Below are 26933 nucleotides of genomic sequence, written 5' to 3' on the forward strand. Positions count from 1 at the left end.
TTTGTCCTTTTATAGCTACATTTAATGTAACAGCTATACAAATTTTATACAAGATTTATACAAGATTTATACAAGAGGGGCCATAATGGCTTAGTGGTTAAAGCTCTGGGTTACTGATCGGAAGGTCGGGGGTTCAAGCCCCAGCGCTGCTAAGCTGCCACTTGAGCAAGACCCTTGAGCAAGACCCTTAACCCTCTCTGCTCCAGGGGCGCTGTATCATGGCTGAACCGGTGCTGAGACCCCAGCCTCCTGACATGCTGGGGTATGTGAAGAAAAGAATTTCACTGTGCTGTAATGTATACATGACAAAGACTCATTATAACTTTGTTTCTGTCATCACTTAGATTTGAAAAGCTAAACAGCTGTTCCCTTGACCTCTTTTTCTCAAAGTTGATAAGACAAACAATTGCAGCTCGTCATATTAATCATTCGTACAGGGTTTTGGAGCGTTTTTTGTGATTGTTGTGGCCAAACCATGCTTGGTTTCGCTGCCGAAAGCTACTTGAATTGGCAAAATTGTTGAATTGTCTTTCAATAGTGATGTTTGTTTGCAAATGAGACCTTTAAGCTGTTCGACACACGTGAATCGACGAGGGCTTTGGATGACGTCACGTCACATGATGCGTCTTGGCCCAAATCTGCAGTAATTTTGAAGAACTGCAACTGAATATTGTGGAGCTTGCTTGATTTTGTGTTCATTTCTGCAATCGCATAATTGTGAAATCCTGTAGGAACTGATTAATAATAAACTGCAAAATGCAAACACATCTGGAGAATTAAAGGAAGAGCTTTACCTCTGACTGTTCCACAGCACTAGTACTGGAGACTACTTCCATGAATGTTAAAGTGCACCTATTATGTCTTTTTTCAAATATTACCTTTCATGTAGTGTGTTATAGAGCTGTTTGTCAATGTAAAAAACGTCAAAACGACAAACGGGGTTATTGACTCCCAACAGAAGGAACCGATTCTGAACAGCTGAAACGAGTCGTAAGTAATTCCAGACTTACTTCCTGTACTAACCTACGTAGGTATGTAACAAAAAACCCGCCTCTGGTCTTCATTGGCTGCTCGTGAACAGGCAGAGCTGAAACTCGTTATGGTAGTGGGCATTTCCTTTTCGACACATGCTGACAGTGGTAGACTAATCACAACAGACTGGGACATCTGACCAATCAGAGCACAGTATGCTCTCTGAAAGGAGGAGTTCAGAATGAATCCTTTAGAACGGATCATTGAACGAATCATTTTAGACACTGGGGGAAAAACTTAACGCTGCAGTTTAAATTATGAGCACGTTGAAGTGTTTTTTGACCTTGGATGCATGTAAATCTATTGTATGAGACCTTTAAAACAAAATTAGGCACGTTTAAAAACCATAATACGTGCGCTTTAAATAACCGCCTCCTTCCTCAAATGATGTGGCGCATCCTGCATAAACCTTGCAGCCAGAAACACTGTCCGAGCCGTGCTGTTGTAGAAAATTAACCAACACCTTCCGATCATTCAACAGCAATTGGGAATGGGTCATGCATTTCTGTGTCAAATGACAAGCGCAGGCCAATACCGAGATTATGATTAGTATTACAGCCACTGCTAATTAATTGTGCGCTCCACTTTATGAGAAATATATTTTCTAAAACACGTTTACAGGGTGCAGAGGCCATATGCAATCAAGTGCTAGTTTCACAGCTGAAAAAATACTTCCTCTTGTGATTTGGAAGTGATGCATAGCTACTTACACATACCATAAATGCCTTCTATTTGGTCACACCATAAACACCTTCTGTTCTGCAACACAGAATCAGTGATTGTCCATCAAGACAAAAACTCATCAACCAGACCTCTTCACTGATGACAAACGTTTTCATGAACTATTCAAGCAAATAATCTTTACAACCCCAAGTATTTCCACTAGCATACTTCCTCATTCATCTGACTGTCAGATAGTGTGATAGAAGTCCAACACTCGCACAGTTCGATGAGAGAGCATGTGCGTAAACTCCACAGCATGGCCCTGCATCTCACTGTGTTGCCATAGCAACCCACTCCTGCGTTTCCTCAGGTTGGGAATGTGCAGGTGAAACATGCTTGGAGGAACAGTGAAAAGGAAAAAAAACGGATGTAGCTTGGTTTCATTCTGCATGAACTGTTGTTATTCCCCATTGCTACGGTCATGTCATGAGGTGTACTTCTCACGCTGAAACTCTTCATCTCATTGGCTGTCGTGCTATCATGCCATCTCTTTTGCATGCTGGTCTGAGAAGGGCAACCAGACAGCCATCGAACACCATTAATAGTCCTATAATATGAAACATTCAGGGTTGTGAAAACATGGTCAAGGTTGCCTTGGTGTCGGACGTGAACATCCATCTGCACCAGGAAGAAAATTATTTGAGGCCAGCATTTCCTGGATGAAATACCAACACTCATTCATCAGGAAATACATCTATACCATCACCTGTGAAACATTATTTGCTGGTGCCACTGTTACACCGTAACAAGAATTTGGGGTTTTTCCTTTTGCTGGAATCATCTATGAGGAAACGTTTACTCTTGATTGCTGTGCTACATGGAAGCCTCTTTCACTAGAGCAAGTGGAATGAAAGTAACACCTCAACACCAAACATGTGTGGGACAGATCACATCACCTACTCGGTCTTTGTGAAAAAGGAAATAACCATAAAGACTGAACTGAATGCGGAACTGTCAGATGAAGTCAACAAATCTTGCAAGTAAGAAAAGACGGTTTTAGAGTCAAAGGCAACGAGGAACTGTAGCGGCTATACACTGATGAACAGCCAGATATCTAAACACGCAGTGAGACCAGAGATAGTTTGAGCTAGACAAAAAAGACAAAATAGACAGGAACAAGTTTGGCTTCCAAACAAAATCACATGCTGAAACTAACATTTTCTTCCGGTCAGTTCTCACATGCACCCGGTTATTTGCATTCTTAAAATGAAGAATGACTCATCAGCTCAAGATATGAAGATGTCATTCAAACACAATATAATTATTATTATTTTTTTTAAATCCTACAGAAATCATATAATCATCAGAGGAGCATTGTAATTACACAAAAATACCCCCGATCCTGCAATTCCTATTAAAATGCATTGCAGGCTTGTGTACAGTTTACACCAAGACTTCAGCACTCCTTTTAATTCCCTCCAAGATATTATCAGATAAAGAGAACATGCAAACAACACAGGGGTCAAATTAAACTCACCTTTGAGCAGATAATGATACGATCCAAAAATAGAGCTCTGGAGTACAGTACAGTCACACAAGCCTTCATGTCCTTGTGTACACCACACTCTGACTGAAGAAGTAGAGCAAAAAAGGCCACAAACGGAAAGCTCCTCCCTTCTGTGAGTTGTGTGATTTGCAACAATTACATTTGTGGAGCCTCGTAATGTTGATGCTGCTAGTTATTTATTCAACAGGTCAGGTTGAACAGGTTAATAAAACCACAGCTGGGAAAATCCACACAGTTGCGACAATGTCAACATATTGATTATGGTTGCCATTGGTTTCAGGAGAAAAACACACACACACACACACACACACACACACACACACACACACACACACACACACACACACACACACACACCATTAGCTGATAGTTGATAGTTGATCATATCTATAAAAGCAGCCAATGCTACTTATATCAGGAATTAATAAATGCACACGTGTCTAGATTTCATCATATTTCATCAAACAGTTTAGAACTGACGGGAAAATATGCTCAGAAATATCACTCAGAAAACACGATCTGTTGTGAAATGTTTGTTATTTATAGATTTCAGACAGAGGAACAATAGACTGTAATAAGGCTAATAAACTCATAATATGGTAAGTAGCAAAGCCTTTGATGTTGCGATCATATGAAGTAGGTAACTCATTTTAATACAAACCAACAGAAGCCACTTTATTAGGAACACATTCATGCAATTTATCGAATCAGCCAATCAATCATGTGGCAGCAGCACAATGCATAACATCATGCAGAAAGAGGTCTAGAGCTTCAGTTAAAGTTCACATCAAACATCAGAATGGGGGAAAAAAATTTATTTGTGAATCTGACCATGACATTGTTGTTGGTGTCAGATGGGATAGTTTGAGTATTTTAGAAACTGCTGATCTCCTGGGATTTTTATTCACAGCAGTCTCTAGTTTAAAAAGAACTGTATGAAAAACGCAAAACATCCAGGGAGTGACAATAATGTGGGCAGAAATGCCTGATTCATGAGAGGTCAGAGGAGAATGGCCAGACTGTTTCCAGCTGACAGGAAGGCTACTGTAACTCAAAGTATTACTCTTTACAATTGTGGTGAGCAGAAAAGCATCTCAGAATGCACAGCATGTCGAACATTGAAGTCGATGGATACAAGAGCACAAGACTGGTTCCACTCCTGTCATCCAAGAACATGAATAAATATATATTTTGTGATTTTTTTTTAACAAAAGAGCAAAAGGTTAAACAATAAAGAAAATTTTCAACAGCCTTCTTTGCTCATATTTACCAAGGGTGCCAATATTAGTGGAGGGCACTGTAACTACCTACCTAACAACCAACCATCCATCCATCCACCCATCCACAGACACAGAGTGGTAGTGCACATATGCTGTCAGTACTGTTGATTGTACAGTTTTTTCATCTTTTCAAAAACAGTGGCTACAGATGACATTAGCCTTTGTTGTTTTGCTGCATTTTACAGATTTTTGTTGTTTATTAAACAGGTCTTTTGTAGAAACTCAAAATCTTTTAATGTGTCTAAATGTGTCACTTGTTTCAGGCCCTTAAATTTTTTTTTTTTGAAAACATAGGGAAACACACAAGCAAATAACTGTCACTAAGCTGTTTACCGAATTCCTGACGCTCTTTCTGCTGATCTGATTTGCTTTAATCTAATTTCAACAGGTGGGACCTTTTGCGTTCCATCCTCATTTTGAGTGCCTACAAGAGGCTAACAGTAAAACCCCCACATCCACTCAGCTCTAGCCACTCAAACATCCCATAATACCACTTACGACCAAATTGTCTGACCATGGTTAAGATTATCTGCAGTTTGTTTGGAGAAACACACAGTAGGACTGTCTAGGAAATTATATTTCAAACATTTCACCAAACTCACCATATCAACAGTATCCACAACAGCAAAACATCAAAATATGTACATGGCATGTAACTTCCATTTGAAAAAAACATGCATTAATGGTATGTCAGTGAAGGTTGATAACACATCTTCCTACTGCTCAGGAAACCCGAGATCTATAATTAACACAGAGTGCCAACACTTACATATGCACGCCTATCTATCATTTCCTTCATCAAGTTCTTATTCTTAGTGATAGTCCTACAAATAGAGAAGTAGATATCCACCTATACTGCTAAAACCTTAAAACTTCTGAACCACAAATATCACAAAACCTGCCGTTGAGTTCAACATCATAAAGTTGTATAAAATGCCATAAAACAGAATTGAAATGGTCCATGCATGTGCTTCTGCGTGTAGCCCATTCTGCACTTGCCTTTTCAGTATGACTGAGAACAAGGAAGTGATCTACTAGTCAGAACACAGAGACAGCCTTTAGTTCTCTATAAGACACCAGTGCGAGTTGCAGGATGATGGAACAAAATAAAACAGAAGTAAAATAATGAATTATTTAATAAATGATGGAATTATTGAAGAAAATATATAAACACATACAGAAAACTGACAATTTATATATTGCTCAGTTATTATCAAATACGTCACATCTGTTTATTCTGATTGGCTGACGGATATTACACTGTGATATTTGTACACATGAATGTAGTAGTAATTACGCCAATCAGCCAGAACGTTAAAACAATTGATAGGTGAAGTGAATAACATTGATTATCTGGTTACACTGGCACCTGTCAAGGGGTGGGATATATTAGGCAGCAAGTGAAGTCAGTTCTCGAAGTTGTTGTGTTGAGAACAGGAAAAATGGGCAAGTGTACGGATTTGAGCGACTTTGACAAGGGCCAAATTGTGATGGCTAGAGGACTGGGTCAGAGTATCTCCAAAACAGTAAACTGTATAGATGTTAAAGATTTAACAAGCAAATACATCTGTATGGTGATTGTAAAGCAAATACTTATATTATATTATATATATATATATATATATATATATATATATATATATATATATATATATATACATATACACACACATATACATACATATATACATACATACATATATACATACATACATACACACACACACACACACATATATACATACACACACACACATATATATATATATATATATATATATATATACACACAGCAAAACTCATTTAAAGTAATGAAGTGCTACTTTGTTTACTGCTGTTGCTATGTGCAGCCATGTTGATTTGACATCACTTGCTGAAATTGAGGAGACCATCCCGAGTTTTCAAGTAGCAATTACTAGTCGAGGGGCATTTTCATGCCCCCCCCATCTAAACTAGATAATATTCTTTATCTTGCCAGTGCACAGGGATGCAATACTAACTGAGTAAATCACTTTGGGAAACACAGAGCCATTGGACAGAGGAAGTTCACATCCAGTGCAAGACTATAAAGAAAATATGTGCGTCACATGTCAGAATGCAGAAACAAACTCTTCGGTGAGCGTGTGACCGCTCTATAGAATGTGTGTGTGTGTGTGTGTGTGTGTGTGTGTGTGTGTGTGTGTGTCTGTCATGGGCTATGATGCAAGATCAAAATACTAGACAAACAATTATTGCACTTGTCAAGTTGAAGTACATAAATGAGCTGCTATCTATAGTACAACACATTTAGCATGAAGGTTTAGTGTTGGGTAGCGGTTCTAAAACTTTTTCAGCGTGAGGCCCCCCTTGTATACAGGAAATCTGCAGGTATCTGTATGTCAAATTTAATACTTTTTAATACCATATTCATATTTCCAAAAAATTCTAAGACCTGAATGTCACTTCAATCATGCTACACGATGCATCAGCTATAATGGATTGTGTTCATGCATATACATCCATTTCTGGGTTTAAAGTAAACTGGGTTTAAATATCATTTTTATATTATCATCTGCTCCAACAGTAAAAGAAAAAAATCCGGTAGTTCCTTTCCATGACCTTCCAAGAGAGGCAAAAAATATAGAGAGATGGATTACGGCAGTCAGAAGAGTAAAAGATGTCAAATTTACCATCACTCCCCTCAGCAGCTGTATTAGAAACCCCCTCGCAGCAGTGTTTACCAGTTTTGTTGTAATTTAATGCCAGGGAAATGTAACAAGTAGTGTTATAAATATACAGAAATTTTTGTAAAGAAGAAAATATAAAAGAAAAACCTTTGCTATTTTGTATAACTACTGCATTGAATAATACTTAATACTAACACTACTACTACTACTACTAATAATAATAATACTTTTTTATTTTGGGGTACAAATAGTAATAACACAATAGTAATAGATTTCTGACTTCATTCAGTTTAATGTGTTAGACCTTGTGGTTTTTATTTTGGCGGAAAAACCTCCGTTTAGTTAGCAACAGTTTTTTAAATTCACTTCTCATTACCGATCAGGTGAAATGCTGTAAACCTCCATCCACAAAAATGTTTGAGATCATGCTAATGTAAAACCAAATTGAATCTGGCTCGTGTTGTGTCCAAATGCACGTTATAAGCCATTCAAACTCACAGCACAAACAGAGATGAAGTTGGCATGGAGAGGGGTTTACTGTGACCCGAGCCGCTCTAAATCACAGATGAGCCGCACACACACTCCGAGTGTGACACAGTCACACGGCTTTACCATCTCAAACAGCAACGAGCAAAATAACATCTAAATCTTTTTTACGGTGTTGGGTCGGTTACATTTTTACGACCTTTGAAACGTGTATTCAAGACTTTTTAATGCTAATTAAGGCCTTATTTATACATTAAGGATTTTAAGACATTTTAAGATTTTTTGAGGACCCGCGGAAACCCTGTGTGTAGGGTGCATCTCTTTACGGCCCCCCTAGAGTCAAATTTTCCGCAATTTAGGGGTTTTTTTTTTCTTCCACGCTAGGCTCTTCTATATTAAATTTCTCAGCTAAGAGACTATATCCTCTATGTACAAACTTATCCATTTGAAATAGTCTTAGGTTTTATCAGTGCATTGATAACAGTACATTAGTATACTGTATCAACAGATGTCTCTGGTGTGTCTTAATGTGCTGTGTATAATTGAGTTAATTTATTAATATCTCATTTTTATGTACATCATAGTTCAAAGGCTGACAAACCCGACTTACAAACAGGTAAAATTAAATTATTATTATTTTTTAAATAAAAAATGTTCTAGAATTTCTATGCGGCCCACCTGGCGCGATCTGACGGCCCCCAGTTTGAGAAACACTGGTGTTGAGAATCTCAAATCCCCTTGTGATTCAATTAGATTTCGATACAAGGTACCAGGATGTGATTATAAATTGATTCTTTATGTAACTTGAAACATCTTGACTACTTTAAGATTTTTTGCCAGAACATATCATCACACACTTGGCTTAATGTAATGGTTCTTCATGAGGAAATGTTTGATACTGTTGACACAAAAAATGTAAATATATTATTTAATATGTTTACGTAAAAGAATGATTTGCAGACCTGCCAATCCCGAAGTGAAATACAGTAAGTCCTGCTGGGGGTTTGGGGGTTCTAGTCCTTTTACAAATCATGTGTCTAAGTTAGATACTGAAGTATTAGTATGCACCGGGTTTTACGGTAATCACCGGTTAGAACCACCTCCTTCTCTTCTGTGTTAGTTAAGTTTCATGCACAGTTTCCCTATTTAATTAATAAGAAGTGTGAACGTAGACTTTTCTCATGTCTACATATTACCCTAAAACGAAAACTCCCCATACCGCCATCCCTTATGCACCTGATGCTTACTGTAAAACTCTGAATATTTGTGCAGCCTGGAACAGGAGAGCAAACAGTGCTTTAATCCTTTTGTGGTCCAAATTTATTGCCTTTATGGCTTTTTTTTTATTATTATTTTTTTTTAAAGTGTTATTTTTGACCAGTTTTCAGCCAAATTTTCTGTGGCATCACAACAAATTATAGTTATGCTTATAGTTAGCCAAGTCAAACATACTGTACATTGATAGATTGTATTAAACATTAATGAACGCAAAACAATCTCGCCATTTAGTCTCCATAAGCAAGGCCACCACATCTTTCATGCAAGAAAATCAAGATGAGAGCACCAGCCAAACATGACTAACGTGAGACGGGGGATATCAAGGAGTTCAAAACAATTGCTCAGCTGTCAGTTGTTCCAGATTCATTTGTCGACTGGCTTGTCTTTTAATTAGCAGGAAAATAAAAAAAGAATACTCCTTTAGCATAATTTTGAGTGATAACTCATAGCAGTGTTCTCTGATGTTAAAATGCAGAGCTTTTATGCAAAATGTGTAAAGGTTGGCAGTGGTGGCTTGGCGGGTAAGGCTCTGGGTTACTGATCGGAAGGTCGGGGGTTCATGCCCCAGCACTGCCAAGCTGCCACTGTTGGGCCCTTGAGCAAGACCCTTAACCCTCTCTGCTGCATCATGGCTGACACGGCACTCTGAACTCAGCTTCCTGACATGCTGGGGTATGTGAAGAAAAGAATTTCACTGTGCTCTAATGTACATGTGATTAATAAAGACTCATTATCATTATTATATTTGAATGGTTTGTTCATGGATGAAGATTCTTTCTAAAACAAAATTAAGTATTTCATTTTCAACATTTTGAAAATGCTTTGTTATAAAGACTACATGGAGAGGTTTTAATAAGAAAGGAGAAATGCAAGAGAGACAGAAGCATTAGAAGTTTACCTTGTGCCTCAGCAATCTTCACCCCAACACAAGCCTCCTCTTCATCAAGAGATTTGGATGGGAAACAGCTCGCCTTGCCAGCTTTTTCTGTAACAGACATTTAATCTGATTTACTGCTTAAGAATGATTAATCTGTAAACCTCAGAACATAAAATAAAATAAGGAACTTCAGTAAATCACAATTTGATGGTTACTTCATGGTGCAGTTGGTTAAAATCGAGACATACAAGGACAAACAAACACACACACACACACACACACACACACGAAAAAAGTCAGAGTTGAGGAGCTTTTAGCACTTCTGCTTATGGAGCAGTAAACCTGGGTAAAGACAGGAAATATGGCCAGGAATCCCTACGGACCTCGTGATTCAATTAGATTTTTCATGTTTAGTTCCGTCGAGTTGTTAAGTGCAAAACTATGCTATGTACACTGTGTATGTAGCCTCCGTGTGTATGCAGGTACTCATACGATATATCTTTGGAAAGCTAAGATTCTTGTGATTAGATTGATAAAAACCATTTCAAGATGCATTCACAACAGCAGCTACAATAAACGTCTCTGTTAGACCACCAACATACAAACAAACACTTACAAAACTGAGGCAACTCACCTATGAAGGAAACACTGTCTGTATGCACCAAATAGCAATTCAGCAAAGAGTATTCTTGGAGAATGTGGAGCAGGTGCTCATGGAGAAATTTTTAATACCATGGTATCTATTCAAAAGTGATGGAAAAAAGAGTGTGACATTGACAAATAGATTGGGTCAGCAGTCAGCAGCAGTATGACGGTCACTGTAGCAGACTGTGGTGGTGAAGCAGGAGCTCAGATGAATTTTCCTTATCCCTTATCACATATGGTCACAAGCTGTGGGTACTGACCGAAAGAATAAGGTCACTAGCAAATGTGATGGAAATTAAAGTTCCACTGCAGGGTTGCTGAGCTTACTCTTGGTGATAAATTGAGGAGCTTGAGAGTAGAGCTGCTGGTCCTCCGAATTGGTAGGAGCCAGTAGTGCCTCATGGTCGACTCCCTCTAGAGCTGTATCAGGTATGTACCATTGGACAGAGACCACGGGGCAGACCCAAGACCCAATGGAGAACTTATATCCAATTATATCAAATATCCAATTAACTACCCAATTAAACATTATATGCTTCAAACTTTGTGGCAGTTTGTGGAAGACCCTTATATGGGTGTGTTGGTCAGGTGGCCATATAAATGTATTTCCTTGGATGATGTAATGTAACTGTTATGGGGGCAGGGGGGTTAAAGACAAAGAGACACACAGATAAAGACAGACAGAGAGAGAGGGAGAGAGAGAGAGGTGATAAGTACACAGATAAGTATGTGTACTGCCTGATTATGTGACAGATTATGTGTAAGCCTGCACAATAATAAAGTTGGGTGCACAGCAAAGCTAATCCAGAATTTTGTGGAACTAAGAGCTCTCCAGAGATTTTCTATCACTAATTAAATTCGCTGTGATATCTGGGACAGTCTGGCTTTAGAGCTATCCCACTCTCATATTAAATGAATGTGTATATAAAGGATTAGAGACAAGGAATATTGAAAATACACACACACACACACACACACACACACACACACACACACACACACACCATTGTAAGTTACAGACAATTCTACAGACCTTCTAGTTACATAACTATAAATGTAGCTAATTAATTCTCTATCTACACCTAAACCTCAGTAAGCAAAAAGAAACCTTTCAGCTCTTTTTGTGTATTCCCCCCACGCTATAGTTTCCTTCACTGACAGGGTTTAGCTCGAGGATATTCTTAGTCCATGACCTAGAGAGCTTGCATGAGGACATCGTCGAAATGCTTTACAGGTAGTTTTTGAATTAAATGACTGGGGACCAGCCACAAGGTCAAAGCTGACAGATATTCCTGGCCTTGGGGGGATAGACAAGCATATGCACACACATACACACACACACACACCCCTCTACAATGTACTCAAGTGGAAAAATCCACCTGTAAATCAGACTTTTATTAACAGAATGAGTCTTTAAACAGAGGGTGTGTGTGTGTGTGCGCGCATACATGGTTCCTCATCTGTGAGACTAAACCACCATCTGTAGTTCTCCTGACAGTCTGGTGTTTACACACACACACACACATGTACACAGAACGGAATTTAAAAACATCAACAACAACAAACATTTCTAAGCTATGTGACCTCACAAACCTAAATAAATGGAGATGAATGAGAAATGCATGCAAATTGCCTGTAGGTGTGAATGCATGTGTATGATGTCATGCGGTGGACCGACATCCCACCCAGTGTTCCCAGGAAAGGCTTGGTATCCACGGCGACACTGACCAGGATAAAGAGGATACCAACAATGAAGGAATGATAAAATGAGAGCCTCTGTCTGGGTGTAGCGTCATATGTTTCAGCTCATGACTCAAAGATAACTTCAACACTGTGTCACACTGGGGCAGTGACACGGTTACCATAGATATGCATTTCCATGGAAGCTGGGGACGAAGAGGTACTGGAGGGAAATTAGTGAGAAAACGTTGTTGTTGTTGTTGTTGTTGTTGACACTGCTCTGTTAAAACTGACTAAGATATGTTCTGTTAAAACTGATTGAGATATGACAAAGTCAATGACATGAACATCATAGTGTTAGTGCTCAGTACCGCGTGGTTTAGCTGTTTAACGCCTAACACTTGGGTGTGGGCAGCAGAAAACCTGTGGTGGAGCGTATGTACATGCTGTGGTTATGAGAACAATGCACTGATGAAAACAAAACTATATCGCCGGTGGTCAGAAGTGAAACGTGTTCTTACGAATCTTGAAAGTTCTAGACATGTGCTAGATAATTTCTCAATTTTATTTTTAATCGTCACTAAATTATTTATTGCAACAACAGAAATGGTCCATCAAACATGAAGATAACTTATAGATAAAAAACAACACTTGCCACTAGATGACCTGTCTTGACCTGTATCTGCACGGTTTAATGCACTGTGCTGCTGCCACATGATTTGCTGATTAGATAATTCCATCAATGAGCATGAGTATAGGTGTATATTATACTTTACATGCATGTATTAGATTTAAGCAAGAACTCAACCTTAAACGTCATTTAAACAACATGACTATATCAGACACACTTCTGCACACAGTACTTCAGCAAACAATCAAACTTCTGCTTCCGAGTTACTGTGTAACTACAGAAAGCTGAATGTAACACATACAAAGAGACTGAACTACCTGCTCCGTTTTCTGTCCAGTGTAACTTGCTTTCCGTTCTGAGGCTCCTTCTTAGTGGCTTATCCATCGAAACGACTCAGCTCTAGTGACGTGAGGAAGTTGTGTGTATCTTGAAAAAGGTTTACAACATACACTGATACACTCCACAGTGCAGCTACACTGCTTTTCTGTGCAGAAATGTTGAAGCTTGTGTGTGTGTGTGTGTTTACCACTTTATTCTGTATCTTTCTCCTCCCAGTGCTGATGTCACAAGGGAAGCAAGGTTATTGCTGACTCTCAATCGCAGGAGACCATTCTACATTATTCTGCATCAATAATGCACTGCAAATGATTACTATTACTCACCCATCATTACTGAGCAGTTAATGGACTACAAATTATTACTATTACTATTATTATTTCCAAAAACACAGTAATTATGTTCGAGGTTCAAAACAATTTCATTTACGTTGAATTTTAAAAATAAAGGCCCGAATGGTTAAAGATCCATCAATTAAAGAGGTTTACAGATTAAAATCCAGCTACAGACTCAGGACCCAGTGGAAAACTTATATCCAATTAACCATTATATGCTTCAAACTTTGTGGCAGTTTGTGGAAGACCCTTATATTGGTTTGTTGGTCAGGTGGCCATATAATATATTTCCTTAGATGATGTAATGTAACTGTTATGGGGGATGGTTTGAGTATTTCAGAAACTGCTGATCTTCTGGGATAATCAAAAACAAAAAACATTGATTGAGTGACAGTTCTGTGGGTGGAAACGCCTTGTTGATAAGAAAGGTCAGAGGAAAATGGCCAGTTTGGTTCGAGCAGCCAGGAAGTATATAGTAACTCATATAATCACTCTTTATAACTGTGGTGAGCAGAAAAGCATCTCAGCATGCACAAAACATTGAATATTCAGGTATCATATATGGGCACAAAGTCAAAGAAACTGGTCAGTTGAAGATTAGAAGAGAGAGAGAGAGAGAAAAAAAAAACACTAATTAAAAAAAAAAAAAAAAAAAAAAACAGAAAAAAACCTTTATCCAGTCTTCAACTGTCCAGTTTGGGTGAATGTGTGTCCATGTTAGCCTCAGAGTCCTGTTCTTGGTTGAAGGAGTGGAACCTAATGTTCCTAAGGTTCCTAATGGAACCTTCTGCTGTTGTAGCTCATCCACCTCAAGGTTTGATGTGTTGTGCATTCTGAGATGCTTTTCTGCTCACCACGGTTGTAAAGAGTGCTTTTTTGATTTACTATAAACTTCCTGTCAGCTCCTACCAGTCTGGTCATTCTCCTCTGATCTCCCTCATCAACAAGGTGTTTCAGCCTGCAGATCCTCCGCACACACTAGAGTTTACACAGAATGGTGCGAAAAACTAAAAACGTTCAGACTGTTGTGTGTGAAAATCTCAGGAGATCAGCAGTTTCTGAAATACTCAAACCAGCCCACCTGGCATCAACAACCATGTCACAGTGTGCATGTGTTTCTTTTCTTCTTTCTATCTGTTTCTCCTTTCTATCTTTTTCTTGTGTAAGTACATGTGTACAGGCATGGGATGAAGGTTGCTGAACTTTGTTTCTGTCGTTTTCTATCTTTCACTCTTTTTCTCTTTCATTTCACTCGTCCGTTCTTTGTTTTGTTCGTTCATTCATTCATGCACCAAGAGGATAAAAAGTGCAGGCTAGCCCAACATCCAACTCAGCAGCATGTCATGGCTTTAGGTGGGTTTGTGTGCATGCGTTTCTTTGTCTTTCTTTCTGACTAGTTCATGTGTGAGCATTTGTGGACAGGAACAGGATGCACGGTGCAGAACTTTTGTTTGTTTGTTTGTTTGTTTGTTTCTTTCTTTCTTTCTTTCTTTTTTTCTCTCTCTTCTGCATACAAAACCTGACAACAAAAAGAAACCCAACACGTTTAGGTTTGCAGTTTTGTACAGTGGTCTTGCATGTCTACTCATTTTCACACTATAGGCCATTTACAGGAAATGTATGTTGCAGCCTAATAGCAGAGTTTTCTGTTTATTCTCATGACAACAGAAGCAAAAGAAAATAAAAGCCTAAAATATGTTCCTTTTATTTTGTACAACAAAATATCAGTAATGAAGCGCACGGTAGTGCGCAATGAAAAGAAAAATGGCACACTAGTAATTGTATACATTTTATAAACAGTATTGCTCAGAGACCACTGAAGAGAACACGGTTTCAGTGCCAACAGCATCCACTGGCCACGAACATATGGTGCAAGGAAGACCTAGTACCTCTTACATCCTTCAGAAGAGAGCACCACTTGTCTGATACATTAACTGAATCGTTAGTCAAAATTCTGTCAAAAGAATTGCAGTGCCAAGAATGATATGTTTTATAAGTAATTATATGGCAGAGTTGTGTTACATTTCAACTTTTGTTTTACTCACCAAAAATATTAGTTCAACTATATTAGCCAACACATTTTAGCCTTAGCAATTACATTGCTTTACTACATCTATTATTACATACGTACTGCGTACTGTTGAGTACAGTACATACGTACTGAAATACGCTTTTTGATCTTAGTGTAAATCCACCTCAAATCACCAGCTTTTTTTTTTTTTTTTTTTTTTAAAGCGTTCCTTATTGACAATGTCAGATTTGCTTCATACTTTCTGGAATAATGTCACTCTTCCGAATAAATAGTTTGTTTAGTTATTGACTTTTTTGTTTGTTGAGTTTAGTTATTGGTGATACTCTAAAACAGTCAAATAGTGGAAGAAGCCATTTTAGAGTCCAGTAGGTTAGAAACTGTGGCATCAACAACCATAACATGGCCAAAGTCACAGAGATCACATGAATGCCTCCCCCTTTATTCTGATGTTTGATGTGAACATTAACTGAACGTCTTGACCTGCCACATGATTTGCTGATTAGATAATTCCATCAATGAGCATCAGTACAGGTGTATATTATACTTTACATGCATGTATTAGATTTAAGCAAGACATCAACCTTAAACATCATTTAAACATGATTACACTAACATGACACTTGTGCACGCAGTACTTCAGCAAACAATCAAACTTCTGCTTACGAGTTACTGTGTAACTACAGAAAGCTGAATGTAACACATACAAAGAGACTGAACTACCTGCTCTGCTTTCTGTCCAATGTAACCTTCTTTCAGTTCTGAGGTTCCTCCTTAGTGGCTTAGCCATCAAAACGAGCCAGCTCTAGTGATGTGAGGAAGTTGTGTGTATCTTTCAAAAGCTTTACAACATACACTGACACACTCCACAGTGTAGCTACACTGCTTTTCTGTGCTGAAGTGTTGAAGCTTGTGTGTGTGTGTGTTTACCACTTTATTCTGTATCTTTCTCCTCCCAGTGCTGATGTCACAAGGGAAGCAAGGTTATTGCTGACTCTCAATCGCAGGAGACCATTCTACATTATTCTGCATCAATAATGCAGAATACTATTGATTACTATTGATTACTACAGAATAAAATGATTATTATTGAACTTTCATTACTGAACAGTTAAGGAACTACAAATTATTATTATTATTATTTCCAAAAACACAGTAATTATTTTTGAGGTTCAAAACAATCTTATTTACGTTGACTTTTAAAAATAAAGGCCCGAATGGTTAAAAATCCATCAATTAAAGTAGTTTACAGATTACAGAGCGACATTTTATAATGTCAGATTATTATAGATATATTATATCCCTCCAAAAATGCCACACCTATAATCAAAACACAATGAGTCAAAAAACTAATTATAGTGAACTAAAGTAACCGACTCTGAATGCTTGGCAAGTCTGTGCCTGTGTGTACACTCATCGTCCACTTTATTAGGAACACCTGTACAACTGCACATTCATGCAGTTATGCAATCAACCAATCATGTGGCAGCAGCGCAATGCATAAAATCATGCAGATACAGGTCAAGAGGTTCAGTTAATGTTCACATTAAACCTCAGAATGAGGGAAAAATGTGATCTTTGTGACTTTAACTGTGGCATGGTTGTTGGTGCCAGACACACTAGCACCGAAATACACTTTTTGACCCAAGTGTAAATCCACCTCAAATCACCTGTTTAAAAACAAAAAACAAAAAGTGTTCCAGATTGACCATGTCAGATTTGCTTCATACTCTCTGGAGTAATGTCACTCTAACCAATAAATAGTTTTAGTTATTGACTTGTGATACTCCAAGCAGTCAAATAGTCGAATAAGCCATTTTAGAGTCCAGCAGGTTAGAAACAGTGCACTAGTGTCACCTCATGTTGTAATACTAGCTGATGCTTTCTTCTTTCTCAGCATTTTGGACAAATGTAGACTTTTTTTTTTAATGTGGAAACTGACAAAACTGTGCAAACACAACGCGGTGCAAACACTTCACATCAGCCTACTACATGCAGTCACCTCGTATTAGACACACAGATCCTGGACACACTTGAATAACATCTTTTTGTGTGTGATGTGACAGAACACAAATATCTGCAGTCAAAATGTTAGCCAAACACTTCCTGGCTTTTTGTCGAGGGCCCAATCACATTATATTACATCAAGGACATTATCAGGGGAGGATAAGGACTACAGTGTCAAGTCGCCCTGTACTCACTCACTCACTTCCTCCCCTTAGTCTGTATTAATGCTGTATTAACTAGCTCACAACACATTAGTTCAATTATATTAGTCAGCACTTTATAACCTTTGTAATTAGGTTTCTAGGCAGACAAAGCGTGGGTCTCGGCCAGCACCCCGGAGCTTGCATTTATGATTTTTAAATGCCTGTATACTGTGTATCGTGTCAGTTTGCACACACATATTGCAACATAACCAATTAGGAATATGTAATCACAAATAAAGAAATACGTTAATATTACTGTAAATGTAAAGATGGCATGATGATATCACGTTTTCTTTTTAGATACCAGTACTGATACTGAAAAACTGAATATCAGCCAATATCCATACCCATCTGATATTTATTTCTTTAAAAAAAACAACAAAAAAAAACGCTAAGCTTAAAAGTTCAAGCTCAAAAAAAAAGTCACTTACATTGCAAATATCCATCCATCCATCCATCCATCTTCTATACTGCTTTATCCTTTTCAGGGTCATGGGGAAACCTGGAGCCTATCCCAGGGAGCATCGGGCACAAGGTGGGGTACACCCTGGACGGGGTGTCAATCCATCGCAGGGCACACTCACACACATTCACACACCCATTCATACACTACGGACACTTTTGTACATGCCAATCAGCCTACCATGCATGTCTTTGGACTGGGGGAGGAAACTAGAGTACCCGGAGGAAAGCCCCGCATGCAAACTCGGCACACACAAGGCCACAGTGGGAATCGAACCCCGACCCTGGAGGTGTGAGGCGAACATGCTAACTACTAAGCCACCATGCGCCCTATTGTAAACATTTACAGCTTTAAAAACAAAATCTTTTCCATTGGTTACAGGACCGGATTAAATTCATTCGTTATTTTTCCGATCTCTGTTCACCATTGGTAACAAAGTGAAATAAGATCTTCAAACCTATGCACACACGCACGCACGCACACGCACACACACACACACACACACACACACACACACACACACACACACACATCAGGAGGATCCCTTAGGCATGTAAACAGTTATATGAGTCTCTTCACATGAATACCGTTAACATGGTTTATACTGCTAATAATAATGATAAGCATAATTTTCTTTCGATACATTCCTTGCTAAATAGTAATCAGAACTCTCAGTACACTGGATGTTGAGAACACACACTAGCGTTCTCTCAGTCTCACAGCGTTCATTTAGCTCTTCATGCAGAGCCTGAGTCAGTCCTTTTAATTCCAGACTCAACAGAAATCCAGGCTGAGCTCCAACACCACACTGACTCTGTTATGTTTTAACCATTACTAAAAGATCGCTTACCTTTAAGTCACTCGAAAATCATTTTGACTCTGCGTGTACACTTCTGGCTCATACCCAGCACACAGTTTGAGTGTGAGAGAGAAGAACTGCTTGTACAGAATGCCACCACCTCCATAAAGTGTCAGTTTTGCATGCAAGCAGTTGCAAATATGACTTCCACTTAACAACAGATTGCAGTATATTAAAACACAATGAGCTTTGATGTGACATTGTTAAAAATGGGTGGATTATTTTGACAAAATATTATTTCCATTTGTTGGATTATATAAGACTGTGGTTCAGCCGATTACCCAATGATACGTCTGGAATCTCTGATATGATTCATGATGCTCAGAGTAAAGCCACACATTAGACTAAAGTAGCTCTCCGACACCTCACACAGCTCATTAGAATATAGCAGCTTTCTTTAATTTTGTATTGTTTTATTTATTTAGGTTTTGTATGGTAAAATCCACCCACACATTCATTTACACGTGGCATATTCATATAACTGTGTGGAAAATATTAGAGGTCGACCGATTAAAAAAAAAATCCACGGCGATAGTTGTTCCCGGTTGTGTCCGTTGCGGGAGTGGCTGAAAAGGGTCCGCTGTCACTAAACGGTACGAGAGCGGCTTCTAGAGGTGAAATAAAACCATCGCTGACAAATTTTGTTGTGTTATTTGGTGGGGTTTTTTTTCCCCATTTTGGATGTCTATATTTTAATTTGTTATTTGGTGTGTTACTTTTTGGTTCTGTTTGGATGTATATCTAATATATATTAATCGTTAAAATAGATTAATATTTATTTTATTTAAACAAAAGTACAGTACGTTTTCATGATGCAGTCAGAACTGTTTATTTTGTAATCAAGTTCAGCAATATTACATTTTGAGTGTTATGTTTTCATTCAGTACCAATTTTTATCGGTTGATTAGCACTGGCATGTTTTACTATGGGCGTCACTCTGTATGTCCGTGTTCACTACATAAAATTCCAATTCGCACGGTCAGTCAGTCTGTGTGTCACATGGAAACATGCAAAACGCAATGCATCCATCTGTGGGTTCTTTGGGAACTACAGTATTTTCGCTGGCGTAGCAAAACTAAACAAACTATTTGACCATATTGTGTGTGAAATGTTAGTTACTCTATATTCTTGTTAATAGAGCTGTTGAATAAAAGCTATAAATCACACATGAAATCATGCTGTGATTATTTGCGGCCTTGTACCTACGGCTGAATCGCTCACTCTGATTTTATGGGTTCTAATAAACCATTTTTACTGGTCCTAGAATCACAGTAACTGGACCCTCTTAGGACCCTGCAAAATACCACCGACATGAGCTGCATTTCGACTTCCTTTCAACAGTGGGTGAAGATGTGCATTTCCAGAATGCAGTGAGGACAGGATTGTTGAAAAAGGAAGTTGTTCAGGCCAAGAGTGCCATCAAGAACTTGAAAATATAACTTATGCAGGCAGGGTGTGGGGCTTAGTGACAAGAGGATTTGTTCTCCAAATGTGCTTCCCTTTTAAAAGTTTTGCTTTTCCTCATGCAAGCTGACTTCTTCTTTCATATCTTCATATCTCCCAAATAATATGTTGAATGTAATCTTATATGTTGAATGTGTGTGTGTGTGATTTTGCCCTGCAGTGGGTTGGCACCCCATCCAGGATGTCCCCCGCCTCATGCCCAAAGTTCCCTGGGATAGGCTCCAGGCTCCTCCATGACCCTGTGTAGGATAAGCGGTATGGAAAATGGATGGATGGATGCATATGACGCCTAGGAGGCCTATTGATGCCAAGTTATATGAAATGTTGCAGGTGTGAAGGTTCTGGACTTGAAGACTGTTTGTATCCTCTGTTCATGAAGAACATCAGTGTTGCACCAGTCAACACATGTTCACAGAATAAAATATGTCAGTGGATCAGATCCAAGCAAATACTGCTAAAGCATTCAGGTCAAACCTGGCATCAATATCAATAGTATCAGATTAACGCATTCCTCATGCCCATGAAAATAAACACAGAGAAGAAGGGAAAATGAAACAACTAGCTATGTGTTACTATGAGTCTGTTACTGTTATAACAGTATTCACTGTACACACAGCCCTCTCAGTAGAACACCATTAAACTGTTGGCATGGGATGCACTTAATTACTTAACACATACAAAATACTTAGCGGTCTTGTTTTTTATTTTTATTTTCCAGAGACAATAACGCATTGCAGGTATACTACAGTACAAAAAAAAAAAAAAACAATAAAATCAGACCTTTGGTTTTTAGTGGCGTTGAAGATGGACCCAAATCAGGGACCTTTGTTTAATTACTCATTCAATAATGTTGAATGAATGGAACTTCATCATGTCAAGGGTTGCTGTTTAGATGATATATTGTCTTATTTTGGGGGAATATTGCAAGTAAAGAAAATGTGAGTGTGCTGGATTGGCGCAGAAACTAACAAGCGTGGGTTAAATTAAATACCATGCGCAGTTCTAATATAATTGACTGATCACAATATTAAAAGTACATCCGAGCCTTTTCTCCCAGTCACTTTATTGAACTAAACTTCAGCGCTTCTTCTTACATTTCTAAGTAAGGCCACCAGACTTTCTCCAGACTAAATTACTAAACTAAGGTTTATTTGCTTTTAAAGGACACCAAGTCACTGAAAAGTTAGTACACGAGTGCAACGTTAATAGTTAATCGGCTCCATTTTAGGACACATTGAACGCTTCATTAAATGGACAGAACTGTGACCCAGGAGCTGGTCTAAACGTGGATTATCCTTAATCTTAGATAATCTAATGCTTGCAACAAAAACCCTGATTTAAAAAAATGACTTAAAGAAAGAAATGAAGAAAAAAAGATGCTAAACTAGAGTTTTATGTCTATGCAAAACATGTAATTATTTCCTACACAATTAACCGTTAGAGGCACAAGGTCAGTCCACACAGTTAAAGCCTGTACTACAGAGTGTGCGGTTTTGCACTTTAATGAGCTATTTCCCCTTATGCTCCTCTTTACTGGAACTTTAATTTAATGGCAACATGGTGCCAACCAATCTCTCTCTCCCACATACACAGACTGAATCACACAAAATCCTTCACCAAAACCACCGATCAAGAGCCCAACATTATTTATTTAAAACCCATAGGTGACAGTGCCTCTCCATTTTCATGCCTCCATTTATTTTCAGCCAAACAGCTCCATTTCCATAATGAGAACACCACAAACCAGAGACGTTTTATCAGTCTTGATCAAATCAGGGTTAATTAGAAGGACTGGAGATAATTAGAGGAATCCTGAGTGATGTGCATTGGTGGCCCCAGCCCCCCAGCCACAGCCCTGCTGAATGGAGCCCAGGGGGGAGAAAAAGAAAAAACAAACAAACAAAAAAAAAGCACTGACCTTACACGAGTCCTTTTTTAATCTGTATGACAGCTGTGGGTGTGATAGTTTCTTCAAAGCCCGGGAGCTGCTGTTCTTATCCAAAGCGTCACGCGGGGATGAAAAGCATCACTGCGATCTATCCCTCTCATTCTCGCTTCTCTCACTCAGTGCATCCTCCTTGCTTCCTTCCCCCTTCTCTTGCGGTCTTTCTCTCTCTCTCTCTCTTTCTCTCTCTCTCTCTCACACACACACACACACACACACTCACTCACTCACTCACTCGCTCTTCCTAGCCTCTCTGTCCTCCTCGTTTCCCCCTCTTCAGCCTTAGACGCTTCTCAATCTCTCTCTGTAACCCATGAATATAATCACATTCCAGCGGAGAGAAAACATATGGCAGGGAAACGGCTGTCGCTCTGTCCTTGCGTCAATCCCTCATTCTTTGGGTGCCAGTATATGGGGGTGTGTGTGTGTGTGTCGCATGGACAATCAGGTCTATTATGCTGTTCGTCGGAGGACCAGCAAACTGGGAGGAAACCAGAGGATATCATCTGCCAGCAGAAAGAGAAAGAGGTGGGTGCTGGGGAGCAGAAAGAGAGGAGGGGGGGGGTGTAGAGAGAGGTAGAGAGAATGCCGATAGCACCATTCAGAAGACTGTTTACGACCTTGTCCGTGTGCTAACTGTTCACTGTGTCCATCATCAAATACAGCATACAAATCAACCCCTCTCATTCAAGTGGAGTGTATTCCCAGGCCATGTGACACACGCCGGCAGGGTGGGGACCGAGAGAGACGGAGGGATGGGGGATGCAGATGAATGAGGGATTTGTGGGGGAGGGTTAGAAAATGACGTAGCAGCAAGAGGCAACCTAAAGTGGCCACCTACACAATTCTCATGCTTGCATGGTTTAACCCAAAGCCCTCAGTGAAAATCCCAAACGCTGTATTATTAAGCCACATCATATATTTATGCAACGCCACAGATTAAAGGCCTGCACAAGATCTGAACAGTGTGTAATCATCTCTTAATTAGAAGTTGACAATGTTCAGCATATTAGCACAAAAAGACACAAATAAACACATAAAGCTGTTCTTACAACCTAGATACATACAGTGAATTATTGGCATCAAGAAAATGAGCAAAGTGTAGTACATAAAAAAAAAAGAATAACACTAAGTAAAAAACAACAATAAGTGATTAAAGTATACTATATATTTTCGGTCACGCAATTAAAAAAAAGAAGTACTAAAATTTTTTCTTTGTTTCAGAATTATCGGCACCCAGTTAATATTTTGTGATGCCTGCCCCAGAATAAAGAACAATATTTGGATCCACGTGTGGGGGCACAGTAGCATAGTGGTTAGCCTCGCACCTCCAGAATTGGGGGTTAAAACCCTGGCTCCGCCCTGTGGAGTCTGCATGTTCTCCCCATGCCTCTGAGGTTTCCTCCAGGTAATCTGGTTTCCTCCCCCAGTTTTATTCCAACCAAGGAGAAGCCACATCAGAGTCTATTGAAAGCCAAGCTCAAATGATTAAACAGGTGGAATCAGGTGTGGCTCGTGCTTGGTTAGAATGAAAACCTGCACCCACACAGGCTTTTCAGATCTTTTCAGATAAGACTGGACACCCCTGTGCTAGACAGTGTTCTCCACCACCAACATCAAAACACCCATTGAGGGAATATCTTTGAAAGAATGGTGTTCATCAGTCCAATACAGCTCCAGAGACTTGCAAAATTTATGACAAGGTGCTCGGAAGCATTTCTGGTGGCTCATGGTGGTTTTGCCAAGCATAACTTTTGGAAAAGTTTTCAGTTAAAGGTACTCAGCTGTACTTTTAGTGCATTTCATTCACCTTTGTTTTGTTAGCTACATTTTTCTGTGGTTGAACATCCAGTGGTGTCAACTACATGTAGGACAATATGTGTACAAGGTAGAATTAATATAGAATAAATTATTCACTCACACCAGCTATGTCCAAGAAAAAGACTTACTACAAACGCTGGTGAACATGTTGCTTCTGACAGTCATGTACGCCATGTTACATTTAGGGATGAGCATCGGAGCAAACACAGTATCTGTTAACGAGGTCTTCGTATCTCTTAGGTCTCCCCACAATGAAAAGCCAAACTGATGTTCCTGCTGATTCAGTCCAACTCGTTTCTTACTGCTCCCTTTTCCATTGCACTCTGAAATGTTCTGGTCAAACATAAGCATTCTCTAAGATCACGTTCAGAAGAAACCTCAATTACGTCAATCACCTCAACAAGATGATGCACTGCTTCTTGTTTACGTTTAACCTAGCTTTGTATGGGCTGCTGGTGCACACACTCGCAGTAAATTCAAGGCAGTCTTCTTGAAGAACTTCCTGATGTAGAATTGTTTTTGGTTTTGCCTAAAAATATAAAAATACCAAAATGCCCTTGGTATGGTAGTCAAAACAGTAACAAACAGTTTTGGGAACAAATAACGATGCAGCTTTATGCTTGGTTTTGGCTTTGCTCTACTCATTGCCACACACCAACACACACTCAGCTCACTCAGAGAGAGAGGGAGAGAGAGAGAGAGAGACAGAGAGAGAGAGAGAGCGAAACAATTTAGCTAAAGTGATCTCAATTAAATTGCTTACAAAAGCTTTAAAGACTGCGATGAATCTTTTCTGTGATTCACTGACCTGTTCTTTTCATAGTGATAGTCACTCAGGCTACACACACACACGCATACACACACACACACACACACACACACACACACACACGACCCTCAGGGGGCCCCACTGCAGCTGGACACACTTGTCACATGCCAACTTCGTAGCAGCTGGAAACTAACCCCAGCTCCGTTTCATCACAAGCTTCCTTCACATGGATCTAGTGGCTTTATGATTGCGGTCAGCACCTGGCATTTGGAGTAATTTTCACTCCACAAATCAGATCAGGCCTCAGACAATGATGGATCGGCGTCCATTCCCATAAGTCAGCTTCTACATTGCAAGGCTAAGCTTAGATAACAAGTAATGGAAGCTTGTGACCAGGGCCTGGGGTGTGAGAACCAGTCCAAGACTACATGAAAGTGACTACACAGACTATTTAAACATCCAAGATGTGTGAATATGTTCAAGACCCATACAGAAGGAATCCCACAGCAAGAGGTAGATAAGCTGTTGTCCAAATCATCAGACAGGTCATCATGTCTGGCCTCACATTCACTCTGACATCAGGAAAGTACGCGAATCACAGTAGACAAGATTAAAAAGGACCATCTCAGCCAAAAGGATACCAAATATTTATAAGATATAAGGGTATCAATTCTAGCTAAAGATAAATATTGTCGAAATTTAAGATGTGGGTTGAGTCTGAATCCAGGGTGCTGTTCACATCTGCTTCATTGCTGCTGTTATTGGAATAAAGACTATCAGCTTTTACACTAAATTCACAGACGTCCTCCCCCTTTACAACACCAACCACAGTCAGGCTTCCATCCACCGTCATATCACAACCAACTGAGCTGGAAACCTGTAATTAAAGCCATTCAGGCAAAAATAAATCCAACGTGCTGTCAGAACGTAAGTAGCCTTTTTAGGTAATGTAAGATAGTGCCTTCTAAGGGTTAATTTGACAGAGTGCGTTTCAGTTCCACATGAACATTAACTGTGTGTTTACTTTTGAGGAAGACACCCACACACCCAAAGGCATACATAAAGGTGATTCATTTTGTCAAGAATCATCCTGGCACCTCACCTCAACTTCAGAAAGCAGCCATACGAACACACACACGCACACACGCATGCACAAAGTCAGTCAGTCAGATCTGTGTGTGTGAGAGGACCAGAGGGCAGAAATGATTCCCCATGGACAGCCAACATAGCCGAGTCGAAATCAATACACAAAGCAAGTGGAAAAGAACAGCGCTGATGCCAGCACTACAATAAAGTATTCACCTTTCTCTGTAATGAACAGGATGATCGGTGAAAATTGTTATTATTTTGACTTGGTGGAAACAAATACCTTATGTAGCTTGTGAAGGGCAGTACTAAATGAAAAAAATGTACATAAACTAATACATATATAAGAAATTATATATATATTATAGAAGTTTATATTTGTAACACAGTTTGTGGATTGTATTTTATTTTAAATAAACAAAAAAAGGTACAAAAGGTTTTTTTTTTTAAATCAAAAAATCTGATTAATCGAAGAAATAATCGGCTAATTAATCGATTATGAAAATATCATTAGTTGCAGCCCTACATATAGGTATGCTACAGAGTTTCATTTTAAAACAATACTTTTTCAACCACAAGATTTTTTTTACTGCAAGAATACTGAAAAAAAAAAATTGTAGTTTTTTTTAGTACAATTTTGAATAGTTTTCAATAGCCTCCCTTGGAGAGCATAACGGCACATTATCTTGTGGTTGCTGGTGCACATGCTCAGAAATGAAAGCTACAAGTCCATGTGGTGCAATACCAACGTTATGATGTAATAATCACATCAGTGCCAGACTGACACACAATAACAGAGGTGGAAAGTTAC

General features: G+C 39.0%; 1 protein-coding gene across 5 annotated transcripts in view; it reads right to left on the reverse strand.

The window, feature by feature from the left end:
- Positions 1-26933, reverse strand: part of fgd4a (FYVE, RhoGEF and PH domain containing 4a) — a 64766-nt gene that overhangs the window by 26059 nt on the left and 11774 nt on the right. For 3 of the 5 annotated variants that reach the window (XM_053622805.1, XM_053622808.1, XM_053622807.1), the window contains exon 2: positions 9871-9957. In XM_053622805.1, coding sequence (XP_053478780.1) covers positions 9871-9957 — 87 coding nt within the window. Of the gene's footprint in view, positions 1-3232; positions 3388-9870; positions 9958-16228; positions 17466-26933 lie in introns of those variants that run through there. The other 2 variants (XM_053622806.1, XM_053622809.1) reach the window with 2 other exon arrangements.

This window comes from Ictalurus furcatus, chromosome 4, assembly GCF_023375685.1.
Source record: "Ictalurus furcatus strain D&B chromosome 4, Billie_1.0, whole genome shotgun sequence".
NCBI classification, from domain to species: domain Eukaryota; kingdom Metazoa; phylum Chordata; class Actinopteri; order Siluriformes; family Ictaluridae; genus Ictalurus; species Ictalurus furcatus.